Raw genomic sequence first — 20,610 nt, 5'->3', positions numbered from 1 at the left:
TTTTAAGACAGTTAGTCATAACAAGATCTTTATTTTGTTTTTGGTTTAAAATGCCTATAATTTGCACACCCTGACACCTGCTGATTTCATGCCTTGCCTTTTCCCGTCAAAGCCCCTTCTCTGCTCTCCACACAAGGAAATCTCATTTATCAAAATTCTGTTAGCGTAAGGGGAAGGGCTACGCCGAGCCGAGCCACGGCCTTCATTAAACATGCAGAACATAAACTGCTGACACTAAGCACAGTCAACTTGCAGCATGGCGCGGGGGGGGGGGGGGGGGAGGAAAAAAAAAAAGAGCAAGGAGACAGAAGGAATGGTGCGATGGTGAGATGGGAATAAAAGCCACAGTTTTGCAAAGCATTTAAGCAGTACTGGAGTCAGTGAGATTTAATCACAGACCTGAAGTTAAGCATGTGCTTAACTTTGCCAAACAGAAATAGATGACTAAATTATGAATGGAACAATCTATTTCTGTTCCCAGGAACACGGACACTTCGGTCTCCAGACCATTCCCTCCGGGAATGAAGAAGGTGAGGGGGGAAAATGGTAACAGAATTGGAGGAAGCAATCCCTTCTTCAACTCAAAATACTGGTCCAGATGAAGGACTTAGGTGTTATGTTTAATATAGCAAGATTAAAAAGATTAGTTTCCATCATTTAGGTTCCAGTAGAGAGAAAAGAGCAATGGCCATTATGGTCACCAATTTCAGCAGGGTACCAAAGGCATGTGCTCTGAACAGGGAGAAAGAAAAATTTGTAAATTTGGAAGAGGCAAGTGTGAAAACAGAAATGCATTGAAAATTTGTATTAGGGTTGAGGGGGAACAAAATGGCTGTTTAAATTTTCACTTCAGTTACTGTTCTTGATTTTTTTTGCCCTTTAATTCTCACAGATAGCTGTGTAATGCTGCCTACAATAGAAACTTGAATTTAATAGGCACGAAGCAGAAGGTGTGTAGCATTTTCCTCTGATCACAAGGAACAAGCACTTAGCTGTAAGAGAGATCCACAATGAGTCACTGCAGGGAGGAATCAAATGCATAACAGGTACATGCAAGCCTTTCTTATTATTATTGTACCAAATGAAAACACATTATAACTCATGGCCCTAGAAAAAAAATATCAAATTTTAAACCTCCTAGTCCTATATAATATCCCAATCATATATGCCTGCATTCATGCAGTTCCAGCTGAGGCTAAGGCAGATGAAAGGGGGGATGGGGAGGGTAGGTCAACATTTCCTCTGCAAGCTTTTTTTGGTATTTATAAATAAGCTAAGATAACATTCCATGTTGAAACTGTCTGAGTACCAAAATGAATGACTTTCCATCATCTTTCAAACAGCAGCTAAAAGCTATTTTAATATTCATTATCTGAAAAATCATATCATATTAACATTTTCTGATACTTTGACACCTCTTAAAATAGTTCTTCAAAGTTAATCTGGAATTAAAAGTACCGCAAGATTAACAGGCGGATTCTGCTACCCTTTCCCATACTGAAATCTTTCCAGAAAGAAAGAATTCAGTTCTGATCAACTAAGTCTTAACAGAATATTAATTTTTCTTCCATCTTCCAGGCTTCTGTGTACAGGGAGCTTAGACAGAGGAGAGCAGAAAGCAGACACACACTCGTGGCGATGGAGCATGCACATTGATCATTCCCTAGAAGTAATTTCTGTAGGTTTTTTTTAAACAAACGTTGTATACATTTAACAGAAATCAATAGCTGCTTTCATAGTGAAAAAGCTCTAGTAGTGTTGTTTTTTCTTAACATCACCTATTAAATAGAACAGGGTGGCCCAATTCTTCTATCTTCTCTTTGGACTTCTAGACAGTGCAGTATTTTCATCTTTTTTAGCTTTATTCTGGTCAACAAGATGCTGCAGCCTGCCATATAAAGCTGCACACCACATGGCACCATTCACCAGTATATCTAGGTCAGCTTGCATTTTTAATGTGTTCCATTAGCTTTTCCTTGCCCACTGTATCAAGTTTGAACTTCTCCACTTTCAAATCTCTATATAGCTAAGCCAGGCAACACACAGGATCCTGAGTATCATGACAATCTTCAACACTTTTTCCACCAAAGACACCAATTCTAATCCTACTTAATTTCCTTAATTTCATGTCATTGCCAGGCCCAGCATCCCCGAATTTCTTCCTCAAGCTCCTTTTCCACAACACTGCTGGTAAAAAGACTTTAAAGGAAATAAGAAAGCTTTAGCTAACATAATTCCTTCTCTCAGTACTATTTGGGGTAGCTTAACAACTTTGACCTTGGCAGCATTCTGCACACACCACAGCTACAAACCTACGAGTTAATAAGCATATAAACAGCCATACCTACATTACTGTAAAGCTTTTGCACACAATCACATGTGCTATAATGATGTTTAGTTACCTAGATGCGACAAAAGCCAGTTCCACGATTCACTTCATTGCTTTCTTTCATAAACAGCAGTTAACACACTTCTCAAAACACATTTATTAATTTTTACATTACTACGTGTTCTAACTGATCTTCCCACAAGTGTTTCTAAGTTGCACATCCCTGCATCGGAGCACAGTCCTTGCACAAGGACTTCAGTTGTAAAACCACTCTAGATACAGATTACATTTACGAGGTAATCGCTACATCGGTTCTGACACAAGCAATAACACCGTGAGGAAGTTCCACAGGAGGCTCGGGAAGATTCAAACAGATCTTGATAAAGTGGGAAAAATCAGCCAGTGGAATGAAAACAGACAGTCACATTAAATTGAATGGTACGAATGATGCTTATTTTGCTTCAGATTAAAATATTAAGGCAAGTTTTACTAAAGAGACTGTAAATCTGTCTGCTTCCTATTTCAGGTAGTGGCGAGGATTCGGTAGTAAAATCATAAAACACATAGAATGATTGTTACCCTAGAAATATGTCACAATTGTTTACATGTGTATAATATTAAACAACTTAAAGCACTGCAACAGTATGAAAATCATGCCAAAGTCGTCCGTACTCTTGGTTTCCTATGTAAGAAAAATACCAAGACTCAGTATAATTAACTGTTCACCAAGGAAAATCAAAGAAATGACATTGAAAAACAAGATTTCCCAGTGACATTCTAATCCAATAAAATTATCCATCAAAATCCCAATTCACTAGAAAACCCTCACAAGAAGAAATTCTTCAAAAATGAACAACGGAATAATTGAAACGTCAAAGTTACAAAACAGTGGTATTTGTGAAAGAAATGTACATTCAGTAAAAAGCCTAAGACTCTGCATTATTGCTGTCGCTTCTTCCCCTTTGAAATCCATGGCATGCCAACAGTCCTTTTGCGAGCAAAGCACAGCCCCAAAGCACGATACACACCTGACCTTCTGTCAGGAAAAAAGGCGATATGAAAACCTAAATCGCATCTCTCTGCCCAACAACTTTCTCACGTTCTTTGCCATTTCTGTCCTGCAAACCTAGCATTAGTCTTAACAAGCCGACTATGCAATCAGGGGAAGCAGCCACATAGCAGAAATCTGAATCTTTTTCTGTACTTGTATTTCATGCTGTTATAAACTAAAACTATGCAAAAAAAGCAAACAAATGAACAGTAGTTTTTAAAAAATAAAAATATTTGTGGTTTCTTTGTTGTTGTTTTCTAAGTCGCAATGGGAACAGGAGTGTGCTTCCTGTAGCAAGGTGGGGTTGGTTGCTGGAGGGAGCAGTTCTGGTCCCACCAGTTGCGTAATCAGGTAGAATTTGCAGAAGAAAAAGAAATCTGGTCTAACCTGCTCTCCTAATCAAGACGGAACACCAAACTATTTGCAAATAGTCTGTCCTGCCCTCTTCCCACCCCCAAACAAAGAGACCACCTGCCTTAACGTTTATTTAAAATGTGCAGGTATTTACAAGCAAACCTTGTGTTCTGATCCTTAAGATGACTTCTCCGCAAAGCTGATACTCCCTCAAAGCTCAAACCAGCAGTACAAACCAAAGGGACCATGCAGAAGTGTAAAGGACGGGTTATGGCCAAGAGGCAGCAGCGGAGCGAGGGAGGACCCCGAGCAGCACACCCAGCCGGGCGCGGGCAGCCAGCCCAGGCACACCAGACCGCGCAGCCTGAGAGCTCCCACCATGTACAAACGTAGCGAGGAACAGAAGGAAGACGGAGAAAATAAATTCACTTTTCCCAGTGGTCACTTCTATCGCTGCATCGCAGTGACTAGCGTGAAGTGGTGGGTTCAGTCAAACCCTCAGGGCGAAGCACGTTCCCACCATGAAAGCGGTACCAAACTCTGCGCTCTTTGGGCATTTCTATGGAGTTTGGAAAGGGCGAACCATACTACAGACCATCTCTTCAAAGAAGCAGCAGGGGAAAGTATGGACTACTGCTGCTGTCACCAACAAAAGAGCTGGGCGGTTCAAGGTTGCAGCAGTTAATTTCAGCAAAGTGGCAACCTAAATCGGCACAGAACTAACTCACTGAAGAGGGACACTTAGCAATCAGAAGAGCAAAGCCAGTTGTCAAGCCTTCTTACCTATGGACATCACTTGAACAAATACTAAACAGTTGCCATGAATTGCATACACATCTGTCTCGCAAAACTGCACACTGCTTTCTGCCCCCTGGTGCTCCCAGCAAGGCGGTGGGAGCTTCAAGCTTCCACCAAACCCCAAAGTGTGGTCCCATCCATACCCTGATGCAGTACTGGAGATGAAGGCTGTTCATCACGTTTTATCTATGCCCATGAAGCAGAGATGATGTAGGAAGAAAGCTAGCAGTTGACACGTTTTTGGCGCTAATCCCGCAAGCCATGCCACAGCGACGTTCAAGGGTGCCGAGGAGAGCACCACGCTCGATGCTGACCGGCTGCGCTCACACCAGCTTGCCACTGAGCGCTCGGGACCTTTGTCAGACAAACGCTACCACACACCCATGCAGACTGCCCAAGTCTAACCCCGAGGCCACCAGTAGTATTTCCTCGGCATGCATCGTGAGATGCTTCACACTCAAAAGGGGTATTCAACATGTACTTATTGCTAGTTTGGGTCACCGGTGAGAGAAGAAACAAGGGAGTATTCTAGAAAGCCTGACATGCTGTACCCGCACAGGGACACTGCCACAGGAGCCAGCTCCTTCCAAAAGCCTTGCCATGTCTTTCCTTAGACTACAGTCCAGGAGAGTGGGCTACAGGGTGCAAGAAGGAAAGAACCAACTGCTTCCACACATCCAGTGGGTCTTGACATTTCCACATATGGGGGTTCTCAGCCAATGTATGACTTTTTTTCCTGTTCTATGTATTGTTTCATCTTTTCTTCTTCATCCCAGATTGTGTTGGAATTGTCCAGATCCAGCTCCACTACACAAGGACCTCTAAGAAGCCCTCACTTATTTCCACCCTCCCACAGAGCTTTAAAATCCTCTCTATATGGGAAGCGGGAGTGAGCAGTGAGGGTCGGGGCACCACAACAAGCGGGTGGTCTTTGGAACGGATTTTGATGGGGTACAGCATTCTTGTTCCAGTTTCACCCTCCATACCATACTCAAGGTGATTAGACACACTCCTCTGCAGCCCGCAGTGCTCGGGACAAAGCTGGACCACAGTCAGGCCTGTAAAATGGATGGAGCGGAACTTACGGCTCTAAATCTCTCAGTGTGTCTCTTGATTTCTATAAAACTAATTGGGGGAAAAACCCCAAACCACACAGATATTTACTGAGCCTAAACTTGCCAGGCATTAAGAACTACTGATTAAGTAGATGAAATTTCTAAAACATCACCACAATTGCTGGGTTTTGCACGTTCTTCAGACTGTCCAGAATAACACAGCACTGATATGCACAGGTCCAAGCAGAAACATGTCCAAGTTGCTGCTACTTAGTCATAACTACTTAAAAACGCTTTAAGACATCTGTAAGGGGTTCACAGAAATATTAAAATAGCACCTCGTTCCCTGCTAGAATGCCATTCTCTACCCTTAGAAAACAGCCAGCGCAGAGGGCACTCAGAGGACTTCAGCAATCCTAAAACACAGCTTTGAAAATGACTCAAAGAAAGAAGGTTGGAAAATCCTTTTAGTCATCGGAACACCTCAGGTGAAACAACTCCACAAAGAAAACAACAACAGAACTGGGGAAGCATGTAATCCCAACTCTGCTCTGAGTAGCGAAACAGAAGTTACTGGAGGCTAATATGAATATCTATTCTTTCTAAGACGAAACAATTCCAAAAACTTATTTACAGCCCCCAGATCCCTACCTAAGTCAACAGTGCACAGACAGATGTAAATGAGAACTCATTTCTCTATATTTTCCCATATACTAAGCACACGCACAGTCACTCCAAGTGTCAACACATCAAGACAGAGATAATTCAGACACTTGAAAACATCCTCTTCTGAAAAGGATTAATTGGCTTTAAAACAATTTAATTTGGCTTTGAAGACGCAACTTTTATTAGTAACCACCAGATGGCAGAAGCAGAGGCTGCTTAGAGCCTTCAACAAAAGAAAGCTCCCCTTAAACAAGGCATGCATTAAAAGAAAACAATTTTTAATGCCTATTTTTTCTTCTCCTTCAATGGCTTCTTTTCTCCTTCTTTCCAGGAAGTAAGTACTATTTTGTTGCAATCAAGCTAATACAATTTTTTTAAAAAATTCAGAGACTATTTCACAAGAACAGGTTTTCTCAATTTTCTCAAATGGCATCTCTACTCCACCTGGTAGCTCCAGGCTTCTGTGTAACAGATACCACTAGAGCAACAGTTTCCTTCTAGATCCGCACAGTCACAACTCACAACCAGCCACCCATTGTATCCTGTTCGGTGTGCTACGCTTCAGACCAGGAAGCTGACACGTAGCTACACTGTGTAGCCACATTTCCTCTTGGGATTTGAACTTCTGGGGTATGGGACCATGGAAATAAGTGGGCTACAGAAGACGCACCCTGATGTGCTGAGTGTGCAATAAAGCAGCTTTTGCAAGGTGGAGCAAGCAAAAAAAACCCCACCAGCCCCCAAAAAACCCAACCCAAAACCCCACACCTTAACAAACTCAAGTTAAAAGAAGCATGTTTGGGAGGAAAAAAAGGTGGGTTAGTCCTAAGCACAACTGATTCTTTAAACCATGTATCCTGTATCAGAGAAAGAGCATTTTTAAAAAACGCATCTCAGAAGCACATCCTTAAAAAGACTTAGGAACAGACTCCCTCAACAACTTTCAGAGTTACTAAATTCTGGAGACGAGGTCATCACTTTACGCTGTGTCACAAAACAAACATACGGCTAGTTCCACGAACAACGCTGAAAGCTCCACCGCGCAGACACAGCCACATCAGAAATGCCACCCTCGCCGCCTTTCTTTAGCAGAGCTGTGTCTCCATTATGCTGATTTCTCAATCAAAGAGAAAGCTTTTCTCCTGTATTTGTCTTCTGCAAAGGAAATGCAAAATCACTCCTACAGGGAACACATCCATCGGGAATGAGACTCTCTTCCCTCAACCCCAGCAGTACAGTCCCAAAATGAACTGGTGAAGCTCGCTCCTGCTTCAAGGCAGCGCGAGATGCAGTTGTGCAGTTAATTCTGCCTCTGTACGTTAGCAAACACGCCGCTTGCAAAATATGGAAGGCTTTCTTCCCTGCCCCGCTTTTAAATGACACCTGCAAATCACTAATCCAGCTGCCATTTATTTCCATATGTCAAATTACAATCTTAACTTGTGCAAAGCAACATAATAGTAATGATTAAGCCAATTACATCACAACACAGCTTAAAACGACACACAATGGAAGGATTAAAGCTCACTACCAAATAAGAGAGTCCTGCTCGCGGTGGAGCTCCCCCACTGTGGGAACATAAGTGTCTCTTTTCCTCTTGCACAAAGTTGTGAGCCTTCTGACATGTAGCTGCTGGACTGCCATTAACAAACGCATTTATGTTAGCGCTGCGCTAAGCGGGGCTCGCCGCGCCTCGGCTCTAGCTGCGGTAGGCGAGCTCCGCGCCCGTCCCTGCCAGCAGAGCTTATGGCCCTCCACGCGTCCACGGACAGGTTGAGACACGTGGCCGAGGTGAGCTCACCCTGCGTAACTGCAGGCAGCCGCCTCTACCCCGTGCTATTTGGGTCAGGTACACGCCGACAGTGAAAGCCTTAGGGAAAGGGAGGGAAGGAGGAGGACAGCAAACCGAGTGCAGACATTTAGCAAGTCTAGCATCTCACTCTCAGATAGGGCCAGGCACCATTTGTGGCCTGTCTGGATGGAGTACGCGCTACGGCATTCGAAACCGTAATTCCAACCGATGCCAACATGCGGCTCCTACAACAATAACATGTGGCTTAAATCTGTATGTAATAACCAACCTTTCAGACTAAGATTTTCAATTCTACCTCAGGGATTAAAATGTTCTAATGGAAATTGAGCATCTAAATCTCTTCGGAGGATTTTAAAAAGTCAGGCACTGTTATTTTTATTTGTTCATTGCATTGGTGTTTAAATCAGCATCATTCAAAACAGTAAACTTTTTACCTTTTCTTTCTGCTCTGCGCACCTTATTCTTTTTTTATTATTATTTATTTATTTTTCACATCTTTGTATCCCTCCTAATTTTCTCTACCATCTGGGAACACTGGTCCCATCTGCTAAAATGTATCTTCCTATTTCAGCTAAAATACAGACAAAATAAATTGGTACTGTTAGTATTTTACATGTCATCACTAGGCTTCAAGAAGATTAATGGGACCAAGGAAGTTTCCAACTTTGAAATACATTCCTGTGTGTTGACTGCAGACTTGGGCAGATACCACTCCATCTATTTGCTCTCACTCTACGTTAGTTTCTCGGCAACGACAGTTCTGAAGAAACTTACTATATATGTAAGTTTATACCCGGCAGAATTTGAGTGAACCAGGCATTAACTGTTAAGTCTGTTCCAGATCACCCATCAGCTGTTCATGATTTGCTAGGTGGTCATTTCCCCTGCGTCCCTCCATACACAACCACGCATATATCACAAGCCTTCTAAATACTGAAGCAGAAGGCTCAGTCAAAAGATGGATGTTTTGGTTTTTTCTTTTCTTTGAGAAACAAACATGCATGCAAACACACAAATGCAGGTGTAAATTAAACCGAACGTCACATATAGCATCTTAAAAAAAGCTGTTTCGGCTAATAGCTTCCCCCTTCTGTAAAATTAGTTGCAAAGAAAGCTGAATGCTTTTGCTTCCCACTATTCAACCAGAGGAAAGGTCTGGACAGCGATGCTGTCACATCTGTGCAGCTTTATACTCATCGAACAACAACTTTCACTTAAACTGATTGAAAAACCGCTTACATCTCATGGCCCATTAAAGAGTACTGGTCTCATATAAGCACAAAACAAAGAAATGAAAAATGTTCATCTTCAAATGTAATTTTTACTCCAATAAACCCCTTATACTGTACCTTTGTTTTGAGAAGACTGTTTTCTAATTAAAAAGGTGAGGTGGAGGGAACATTTTGAAGGACTATTGCTACCGGTCTGCAGTCTGCACCTGTTCTGTGTGTACGGAGTGAAGATAAGATTTGGCACTTCCAGGTGCCTCCTCCCTGAGTATTTTTGACAGTGTGAAACAATAGCTTTTGTTTTAATTTTCTTTTCTAAAATAACAATTATTTTGTCCAAGTCAATATGCATGTCTTGCATCACAAGCATCCTGTAGCCGATTTCTACATGCACTTATCATCATTATCAAAGACTCAACTATCCAAGGGGCCGACTACATTAGCCAGATCTTCACTTCACCGATAACAACTACAGTGAAGCTGAACAACATTCTACCGTCTCACTCGGAGCGTTTTCCTGGGAAACAGCCCCATTCGCTGCCAGGATGCATATTTACCGTGAGACTGAAATAATGGAGAACTTAAGACTAACACATAACACTGTAAGCTCTCTCAGCAGTCTAGGAATATCATTGTTTAAAAACAGTATTCTAGTATCTACAGGCTACACAGCCTGTCAACAAATCTAAAACTAAGTGGTAAGTGTCTTAGGATAGGTGGAATGGATATAGTCAAACGAAGAGTCATCCCTTGCAGCGGATTATGCTGCTGCTTATGCACATCGAAGGGTCCTACAACATTTCAAGCTGAGGCATATGCTGCACCCAAACCAGTAAAGACAGCCCCCTCAACAGTCTCCAACAGACCTGGAAGGAAATTCAGGCTAAAAGTTGGTATCAAGGAAAGCATTATATCATACAAACTCTTAACCTCACATCCTTCTCAACTACGTTATCTGGTACTCGCCATACCAGCTTATTGAAATTGTGCTTATACACATTCTCCGTGGGCATATACCAACTGATTGGTTCATGTAACAGAGACACTAACATTTATTTGTCATTGAGACAGACAGTAGAGGACGTGTTTCTTAAGGGGGAAAATGCTTCCATAGCATGCCTAAATAGACAACTAAGATAAATTCTGGAATTAACAAATTTGGGATGATATATTTACTTTTCTTTTTGATTGATAAAAACTACATGACATTCCAACACATATATAGTTCACTATACAACATAAAGTTACCGTTTTAAGAGAGTGAAAAGACTCTGTTGGTTCTGAAGCTGAATCTTACAGAAGTTGCTTGGGACTCTGGAGGAAGATATTAAGAGCTCAGAAAATTCTTAAAACCTTTTGTAATAAAAAAAGAGTTTCAAAGGATGTCCATCAAGATGACTCCAAGACTGAAAAACATCTTGCAAGTTTAGAAATAAAAAAAAATAAGAAGCCTCCTCCACAGTGTTTTAGTTCTGAGAGCGATTGGCTACAATAATTTTCAGTAATATTTCTGTTTACCCACCTAGTCTGAAGGATTATGGAGATGAGTTCACAAGAGCTGACCCTCCAGGTTTATTAAATATTCAAAGAATATTCTGTATGCATGTGGGGTATTAAATAAAAAACAGAAAATACTGCAGACTACCATATGTTAAATACCTCCAATAATATCGGAGTAGCTGTGTTTGTTTTTTAATAATTTATTTAAATCACTTTATCATATATCAGCACAAATATGTACAATATGGACACAATGTAAATTCTGGCATCATGAATATTTAGGTGCTTTAAAACTTTTTTTCCCATGGATTAATTTGGTTTATGGTATCCTGCATAAACTTGGAGAACTCACTTCATCTTTTCTTGATTTTTTTTTTTACCTTGATAGTAATAGCACGGCTATTTTCTCACCTGCAGTAGTATCACAGCATGTGGGCCTTCAGCAGCAGGAAACTCTTCATTGCCATGATTTAGCCTACTGTTCCTACAATCTCCTCCTCTCCCTCCCCCCCATCCACTCTGTTCCTAGCTAACTAGATATAGCCTACACACAATCTGCCCTGCTTAGAATCATCTGTTATTAGCGCTCAACTAAAACTACGGTCGTCACCACAAGGCTCACCGGCCAGAGAAACTCCAGCAGAAACTAGGAGACAGCCCACCCATTCAGCAGAGCAGGTCTACAGTGGTCTCTCCAAGACACATGCTGCGTGCCACGCATTGGACTACAGTTGAACACAGGGTGATGCAGCTGTTCAGCGTACTGCTTTCTACTTGAGATGCACTGTGAAAAAGGACCATGAACAAAGTGGCTTACTCAACAGACCGCAAAGCAGGTAACAACTACAATTTTTGAGCTGCAAATTTGTGGAAGAAGAACAAATCCAGCACTTGGGCAACTCCGATCTTTTACTACAAAGTCGACGTTCCACGTTTCCACACGGGCTTCCACAAGTAAGATTTGTTCACAGGTTTTATACCAAATAACAGGATTAAGACAGCCTGTTTGTCGTTCTTAGATTACCACGTGTAAGGGAAAGTTTCTGCATTGGTGGATGCAAGTCACAGGGTCCTCAATTCTCAGGTTGAAAATTGTTGTCTTCTGTGACATCACACCCAACAATTTAAATTGATGGGACCTGTATAACAAAACTGCATCAAACTACACACCTTGTGTCCAAATGTAGCATCCTCGGAGGCCAAGACTTCAACCTGAAATTATAAGGAGAAAGATCATTTCAAATTTAGCCACTACCAAGAACCTCTCTCTCCTGATCACAGCACCACAGTCCAGGCAAAGAGGAGATCTGCAAATGAAGACGCCAGCCTGGATCAACCCTGGGAAACCGACACACGATCAGACATGCTGAACTAACAGCTGCCAACAGGAATCCTTGAGAGGAAACTCAGAAAGCATCCCTCACCACACAAACAAGGTTTCTCAACCTAAACAGCATAAAAAGGATCTGCCAGTGTCCCAGAATTTACTGTACTACAGCTGGAACGCTCTTCTCCATATGGAGTTTCGGCTACACCAAAAAGCTGCTGGAGCACAACCAGAATCATCTGCCACAACAACTCCCTGTAAAAAAAGGCTGGAAATATCTGAACTCTTCCCCTCCCGTTCTCTCCTGATCAGGCTGGGTACTCCTGCGGAACAGCGCTGAAGGGAAACTCTGCAGCAGCGGCCTTGCTTGGAGGCTCCTGTCCGGTATCGAGCACAGCGAATTCTTTGAGAACTGCAGAATTCAGGGAACACAAACTCTCCAGGCAAAGGCCGAGACTCGCCGGCCGCAAGACACAGTGAATGTCTGAAAGCATGTTGGAAAAAGCAAGTCGCTAGGTCGCCACGCGGTGCTCCGCATCAAGCTCCTCGCGGGTTGCCACGTACCGTGCAGCTCTAAGAGCTGATACGCGCCGATCGCGACAACGGGCAACTGGCGCAAAAAAGCAGCCACGTTGATTTTCCATCAGACTCCTTAAAAATACTTCACACTTCAGCACCTTTCACCCGAGAATCTCAGTGCTTCTATGAATTCTAATTAATTAAGCATCCCAATACACCAGTGAAGTAAGAAATGTCATCATGCCAATATACAGGCAGAAGAGTGAGGCGGAAAGAGGTTAAGTAATTTCTTAGTAGTCCTGTGCCGAGCCAGGGACACACTCAGGGAAAGAACCCCAGATTTCTACTCCCAGGCTCACAGTTTTAACAACTAGGAAATTCTCTATTTCTCTGATTTACATCCTATTTAAAATGCCTACTGCTGCATTATAATTTATACAACTAGTATAACTATAACTAATGTATCTAATCTCCAGTTTAACTTAAGAAGAGTGAAGGATTTAAAGCAAATCAAGAGGGAAAAAAATGAATGTCAGGTTTCAGCCTGAAGCACGTTATAATGCCAGAGTTATAAACCCCTGAACAAGAGGGTTTATAATGGAAAGGCCGATAAACTAACAATGATGGCTGCACTTACATATATTTATGTCATGATCTAGCAACATATGGTATCTCTTCATCTCTAAATTAAAAAAAGGAGGGAAAAAAAAGGGGGAAGGAGATAAAGCATTTATAGGAACTGGGCCTAAAAGAAGAATATGAACCTGAAGTTACCCAATTGTGATCTGTCCAGCTGATTAGGAATGGCAGTAAGGGGCTACAAAATAGCACCTCATTCAATAGCAGGCAGAAAAAAAAATCCAAGTAAATAAGATCAATCTAAAATGATATGTATTAGCTACTTATATTAAGCTTCTAATCCTTTAGGCACTTTATAAATATTAAACAATCAGTCCTGGTGAGACTGATAAATATCCATAATATATTTTACAGATGAAGAAACAGACAGAGGGTTAAGTGACTTGCCCAAGGCCAAGAAGAGAATAATCAGCCACTGGATTGGAAGTAACAGTACGATGGCCTGTCACAATACAGCACCCTACTCAGACGCTCAAGTGACTTCTGGAGAAAGCCATTCCAGTATCAGAAGCAGGCTGGCTAGGGTTAATGTGGTACCCATCTAAACCGTGAAGCTCAATTTCACCAGGCTTAGTGTTTCGGTACAACATCCAGCTACCGTAACTAGACAGACCCCAAAATCCATACTACCTTGTTCAAAACTCGGACAGTTTTCTCCGTCCGGTGTTGTGCCGGTCACATACCTTAGACAGTACCTCCAGACCCATTAACGCGTACGACTCTGCTACATTCCCGTCCTGGAGACTGGCCAGGAAAACCGGAGCCCTTCCGCCAGCGGGTCCCGCTCTGACTGCCCCCTCGAACCCAGCCGGGCTGCTGACTCCCGGCCAGCCCAGCCCGCTGGGTGTCCCTGGCCCTGCGGTACCCTCCTCCTCCTCTCCCCCCCCACGCTATCCCAGCTGGGTGAAGGGGTCCATGGAGCCACCGGCCCCCTGCCCCAGGCTCCCCCTGGCCCAGCACGGCGGGGGGCAGGGACCCCCGACCTGAGCCAGCACAGAGTGGGCAGAGCCTCCCACTCCTCCTCCTCCTTCTCACCAACAAACCGAGAAGAGGAACCAACTGTGACATCGGAGGGGAAAGCAGAAGTTCAAGCTGACGTAACATACTCTTAGTCCTCTTTTACGCATAGAAATTATTTCTTTTATGCTTAGAAAGCTAAGGCTCGCAGAAACAACAGAATGGTTCAGAGTGCAGCTGCTGGTGCAGATAATAATTCTAATTAAAAAATGTTATCGAACAGGTCTGATAGCACCACTTCTGTTGTTCCAAGAGTGATCACACTGCTTCTGTGCTAAATACCTGTCCTCACCTTGCAGACGATGCAATAAAACATCCTCTGTGGTCTCTGTTCCTACTGCGTTTACCAGCGCGTTAGTCCATTCGTCTCGGTTTCCACCATTTCGTACAAAACGCAGTTAAGATCAGTAAGAGACCAGTAACTGCTGACACTGTAAGATACATGATACAGAGTACTGAAACAAGATGTGGGACAACGTGAGGTTTTCCTCATGCTGAGTTTCAAATAAAAAATAATAAAAAACAAGCCCCAAGGCACCATCTCCGCCTGGGCTGAGAGGACCCCCCTCTAGTGGGAACGGGAGCGTACTTCAGCCGGCACCCACGCCGCCCGAGCAGGAGAGAAGACCTCCCTAAGAATCCAGCAAGCATCACCTCTCTCTTCATCACCTTCAAAATACACCGCTTCCGTTCCAATAAACAAAAAAATGAATAAGAGATTCATTATTGTTTCAGGATAATCAGACATTAATTATGAACTTCTCATCATGTAATTATTTGTGGCAGTTAAACATTTCCTATTTTAGTCGTCTGACTGTCCATATGTAAATATATTATCTTGGGGGGTTCTTTTACGACGAGAAATTCACTGCATCATTTAAAAAAAGGGTGTTGGTTCTTAAATGAAGCACTGTGGATTTCCTGTATACATATACATATATATATATGTATCAGATACAGCCGCTTTCCCCTGGGCACTGCTCTGAATCTTTGCTCCAGCCCGCTTCCCACCCCTCACAGTGCAGCGTTACAGCTGAAAGGGCCTGTCTGCCCTCTATTTTGTTTCTACGGAAAGGCAACTTTTACTCACTGTTCGCTGGTGTTTCTCCCACTGTACCTAAAGAATCAAACAGCCTTTTCGCTTCTGATACTCAAACCCAAACCACGCTACAGTGCCCTGCAATTCTGGGCTAGGAGGCTGCTATAGGTGGTCTGGGGTAGACGATGGGGCAGTATTCCAGAGAGCGCACGTGTCAATCACACACTGAGCATCAGCTGCATCAGACGCAATCAGTGGTTCAAGCCGGAGTATTGTGCAGCTGGAGCACGCCTGTCCTGCCCAGGGAATTCGGCCTTCCCAGAGCCCGCTCCCTGCCAGCGCCGTGGCCAAGGCATTCCGGGGACCAGGAACCGGTCTGAGCGCAGCCCCCCTGGCTGGCCGGGATGGTGCTGAGAAACCCTGCAGGTCTTCCCCAGCGCCTGACAAGAGGAACTTCCCACCCCCCTAGACAACCTATGTGGTCTCTAAAATGGGCAGCTGTGGTCAAAACCACTACTGCTGATGTAGTGTTCTACAATTTAATAGTAGAATAGAATAGCGTTGAATAGGGTTTTTTTATTTTACAAGATGGAAGAATTCATAAATGCGCTCACGTCAGCCCGAAGGATCCCCGATGAGTAACGTGTGTAGTACACTGAAACAAGTTGGGGAGTAGCCCTGAGTGTCTGTCAGAAGTAATGAGACTTACTCAGTATTTTTGTTCTGCTCTTCAACAAAGGACTCATACAGCTCCAAACAATATTGCACCGCAACCAAGAGACTTACAGTAAATCATACACAGAGTCATTTTTACCTCCCTGTCAAAAAGAAAAGGAGTTGAAACGTAGATCAAAACCTTGAGGAGCAACGCTGAACAACACCTTTTTGGAACAGAGCTGTACAACCTAGTGATCAGATGACACAGGGAATTACTGTAATTTGGTCTTCTCCAAAGCCTTACTCGGCATCGATTCGGCCTGCAGCCCCGTCCAGCTCCTTCTTGTCTCATCGAGACTTTGTCTGAGATAGGATTAGCTGGAACCGAGCAAGAGCCCCAGGAAGTGGAATATCGTTAACAGGAGAAATTACAGCTATGCTTAACACCCAGACCGTTACCCAAACAACAGGGTGTGAGGTAGCTAGTACGCAAGGACAAAACAATTGCCTCGCAAAAGACACGGGTCACAGAATCCCTCTCCACCTTTTCTGGGGGAATCCGAAAAGAAGCACTAATAACCATTTCTGATGCACGCTGATTCCCATATAATATCCTGTTAACACTAAAGCTGAAAAGGATCATAGATCTACATTTAACTACCCAGGCAAAAACTCCCAATACAACACACACATAATGCTGCTCTCAGACTCGGGTCGGAGCTCCTCAGAGTTCGTTTAACGGAGCCGCTATTCGCAGCTGGCAGGTGAGGGGGTTACAGCTACTCTGGCAAGGAACGCAGCCAACTGGAGCAGCTCTGATCAAGACAAAATGCTCTGCACGGGCACTTGCAGTTTCCGTGGGTCACACACGAGAATCTGCCCAGCTGGCTGCAAATTTTATAGGCATTCTATTGTCATTTGTTTGACATTATTATTCCAGGAAAATTATAGCACAGGGCTTCTCTAATACCTAGAAGGTTTTTGCCAACTGCCTGCTTACTGAAAAGGCATGCCTCTGGCAATTTTAAAATATGCTTAAAACAAAATAAATGTATATGGTAATGCCTGCATTTTGTAACACTTTTGTTTTCCCTGTTCAGGAAAGATCAATCAGATCAGAAAGGACTCTCTTCCCTGTGACAAGGAAATTTGAAAAGAATGAGGAAATACAGGCGCTCTCTCCTGAACTACCGTCAAACCACCCTCTCGCCGCCGGGATTCACCTCTTGCTCGATCGTGATAAGACAAACCACATCACACAGCCCAGTGTAATCAAACTGTTTGCTCTTGTACCCGTGTTTGCCCTCCGACTTACACAGGACTTGGTGGCGGGTGGGGGGAGGCTCTGCAGTCCCAACAACTTGTAGGTGGGACTCACTAGTCCGGGCGCAGAGCAGCGCAAACGTAACTCCAGCTGCTGTTTCCACACACCAGCCTGGCCAGCGCGAAACATGGAGGATGCTGCAGTGCTTGGTGCAGATATACCCTCATCACCCCTTTCTAGCACAGATTCTCAGCTTTTATGGCTTTCCCATCAGCCTAACCACCCACACAACACCAGTTCCGAACTCGTCTTTTTTAAACAAAGGTGACAAGAAGTTAATCCAGTTTTCATTTTGCAAAGTCCTTAGAAAGTTTATTTCAAATATTAATACGGCTACAGCCATTCATATCTAACTAGCTGCAATACCTCCTCCCTTTGCCCTCCTCTTAACACAATTTAGGATTCAGCACCTGTAGAAGATGGTTGTCCTCGCTGGAGCAGGGACAAACCTACACGACCCACACTAGTTTCTGGCACTTCTTCAAGGGCTTACTGAAGGCATACACCGCTTTTAATGCATGCAGAACTGCAGGAATAAACTTTGGTCATGGCGACAACCCTTCCTTCCCTTTTTCCCTGCTACTTGCCACCAGTTTTGTTTATTTTTAATGGCAAGCATGCATGTACTTCAGGCTAGGTTTCAGGTCTGGAGTAAGGGAGGACTGGGCATGTTCTCTGGGCAATCCTTGAACAAACACGCCAAAGACACACCTTTGTTATGACCCTGAATCTATGCCTGAAATAAAGGCATGGTAGTCGCACAGTCTAAATCTCGTGAATTAAGGCTAGATCAGCTGAGATTTCCTCACTTTCCATACAAAGTCCATTGAGACTACTCACTCCAGGCCTCTCGGTTAAGTAAATGCCATCTCCTCACAGTCTGACCTGTGCAAAAACTGGATACGATGTGACCCAGTTCAGGTCAATTATTCATTAAATCTGGCATCCACTTTTTCTTAAGACTTTCCCTTTAATTTATTTTGCTTGTTCTTTGTGGTATCAGTCATTTATCTCTTAGTTCACCAGGTCTAGCAACAATAAAGATCAGTGTTCTAATTTTTGAAACCACAACTTCTAGCTCCAAAAACACAAATTCCATAACAAAATGATCTCTTTTTAAATGATAGAATAACTTTGTGTGCTACTTTGTGCTAAAAAGGTTTGAAAAGATGTTTCAAGAAACTATGCTGCAGCTCAAATTGCTTATTAATTCTCCTCATTCTCCTTATTAGCATGTACAGACAACACAGTGGCTCAAGGACGCAGCTCGCTGAAGCAGCTCTGTACTTGGTCAGCCAGTGTTCGAGATAAAACACAATGACGCCTCATGTTCTTAAAAGCTGTTTAGTGGAACAGATCTGCCCTGCTGATATTTTTAAACCTTTTCTTAAATGCCAGTGTTTTGGGGGAAGCTGATTTACAACAACAACAAAAAATCATTCACATCTTCAACACTGTGCTCAACACACATTCTTGGACGTGCTATTGACTAACCTGCTGGTTTAGTCTCCCATTGCAAATATTTTGCAAAATCCTGGGAACAAGGCCAATCCCTAAGAAGCAAAAAAATTAGACTCTAGATACTAGCTAACTAAAAGCAATAACCATCAGCCTTGTGAGATAGAGAATTACACATATTAAAAGCAACTCGTGAGAAAAAAAGTTGTGTGCTAGGGGGCAATTCCTGTAACCTCAAAAAGACAGAAAGATACAAGTGTCTTTAGGTCTGCAACAGGAAACAACTGTTACAAATCCCAGATAAATTGACATCTGAGACTGTGCACACCTCTGCTCAGCGCATGCTCACTGCAAGGGAACCTGTGAGACCCGTCTGCGAGCACGCTCCCATCCCTCACAATTCTGCGGTAACTTATTCCTCTGTAGGTACTGTATAAACAGCTGCTCAGCGGCAAAGTCATGACAGTAACACATTCATCTGCTCTTGTCGTCAGGAGATGAAACAGGTATACATACACCCATACACATGCACATTTTCCCTCTGTAAACGTATACTCATAGCTCAAATCTTTTGTATTTTTCTGTCATACTGCTTTTCATACACATGTATGCAAAGACGTGTAACATACAATTAGTTCTTTCACACCAGAATGGAACAGAGTAACTGCACTGAAAATTAGCTTTTGATATTTATTTGTTTGACAATGTAGAGATCAAAATGATTGTTGTACTTAGACCAAAATCTCAGAGCAGTCTCTGCTTAATTTCCCTTAAGAAAAGAGTGGTAGATATTACAAAAACGAAACTCCAACCTTTCATCCTCATGCATTCTAATATATGGGAAATCCTGAAAACTGTCATTATACCATGTGACATAAGCAGTAACAATTACTGCCACCGGTAAGCCTTTTATTTAGGTATTGTGTCTGCATCTTTTCTAATCCATTTGTATTTCTTACTCTCTTGTTCCAACACCACGATTTCATTTTCATTCCGCATTTCCAAAGCTGGGAATCGTAAAACCTCGCCTACCGAAGCCCACTGCAAAGGGTCTCTACAGCAGCCGCCTTTGTGCGCAGCCGCACTGTTAGGCTGTAGAGGGACCCTGCCAGGGAGAAGACAAAAAGGGGTTAAAACGTCGCTGCCCTCTACTCGCAGGGCTGGAGGTTCCCACTGCAGCAGCCCAGCAACCCACCGGCGCCCCAGCACCCCCCAACAGCCCTTCTCAGACAAAGTCGGGTTTGCTGGCGTAGGCGCGAGATGCCATCCGCCAGCAACTAGGGGGTGGTACCGAACAGCTGCCGTGCCGTAATGCTTCTCAATGGTCCAGAAAGTTCCAGAAAGGCATGTTTGAAAGCCACCCTCACCAGTGGGGAGGGGTTTTGCCGCTTAAGGCCACAGCTGCAGGGTACTCCCCTGCTCCCGCGTCCCACCGCTCCATGCCGTTACTGCACACACCACCTGTAAAAGTGCAAGCAAACACAGTCCTAGCTAAAGCCGCACATCTTAACTCAACAGTCTTGCCTAAAAGAAGCCAAACAACTTGCAGCAAAAACTGAAAATCAGTGACCAAGGACAAGATCTCTAGAGAAACAAAGCTTCAAGTTTCAACTCTACACGATTCTGTCAGCAGCTTCCTTATTTAATTGAGCCCGTACGCAACCGACATCAAAGACACTAAGCTATTTTGTGCTGAAAATATTGGAAGCATGTTAGGAAGAGGTGGCAAACAGAAAGGATCTGTCAAAGGTAACAGATGTATCAAGGGCACCGAGCACTGTGAAGAAGGCGTTAATTATCTATGCTGAAAAAGAAAAGGTGTTTGAAAAACAGAA

General features: G+C 43.3%; 1 protein-coding gene across 8 annotated transcripts in view; it reads right to left on the bottom strand.

Moving 5' to 3' along the window:
* Nucleotides 1-20,610, bottom strand: part of ARID1B (AT-rich interaction domain 1B) — a 330,840-nt gene that overhangs the window by 136,244 nt on the left and 173,986 nt on the right. For 2 of the 8 annotated variants that reach the window (XM_075413854.1, XM_075413856.1), the window contains exon 5: nt 11,966-12,007. The exons of the other annotated variants lie outside the window; for them this stretch is intronic. In XM_075413854.1, the coding sequence (XP_075269969.1) occupies nt 11,966-12,007 (42 nt within the window). The remainder of the gene's footprint in view (nt 1-11,965; nt 12,008-20,610) is intronic. 8 annotated transcript variants of the gene reach the window in all.

Source organism: Opisthocomus hoazin, chromosome 2, assembly GCF_030867145.1.
Source record: "Opisthocomus hoazin isolate bOpiHoa1 chromosome 2, bOpiHoa1.hap1, whole genome shotgun sequence".
Taxonomy (NCBI): Eukaryota; Metazoa; Chordata; class Aves; order Opisthocomiformes; family Opisthocomidae; genus Opisthocomus; species Opisthocomus hoazin.
The sequence above is the reverse complement of the archived record's forward strand: the minus strand, read 5'-3'. Positions and strand labels throughout refer to the sequence as shown.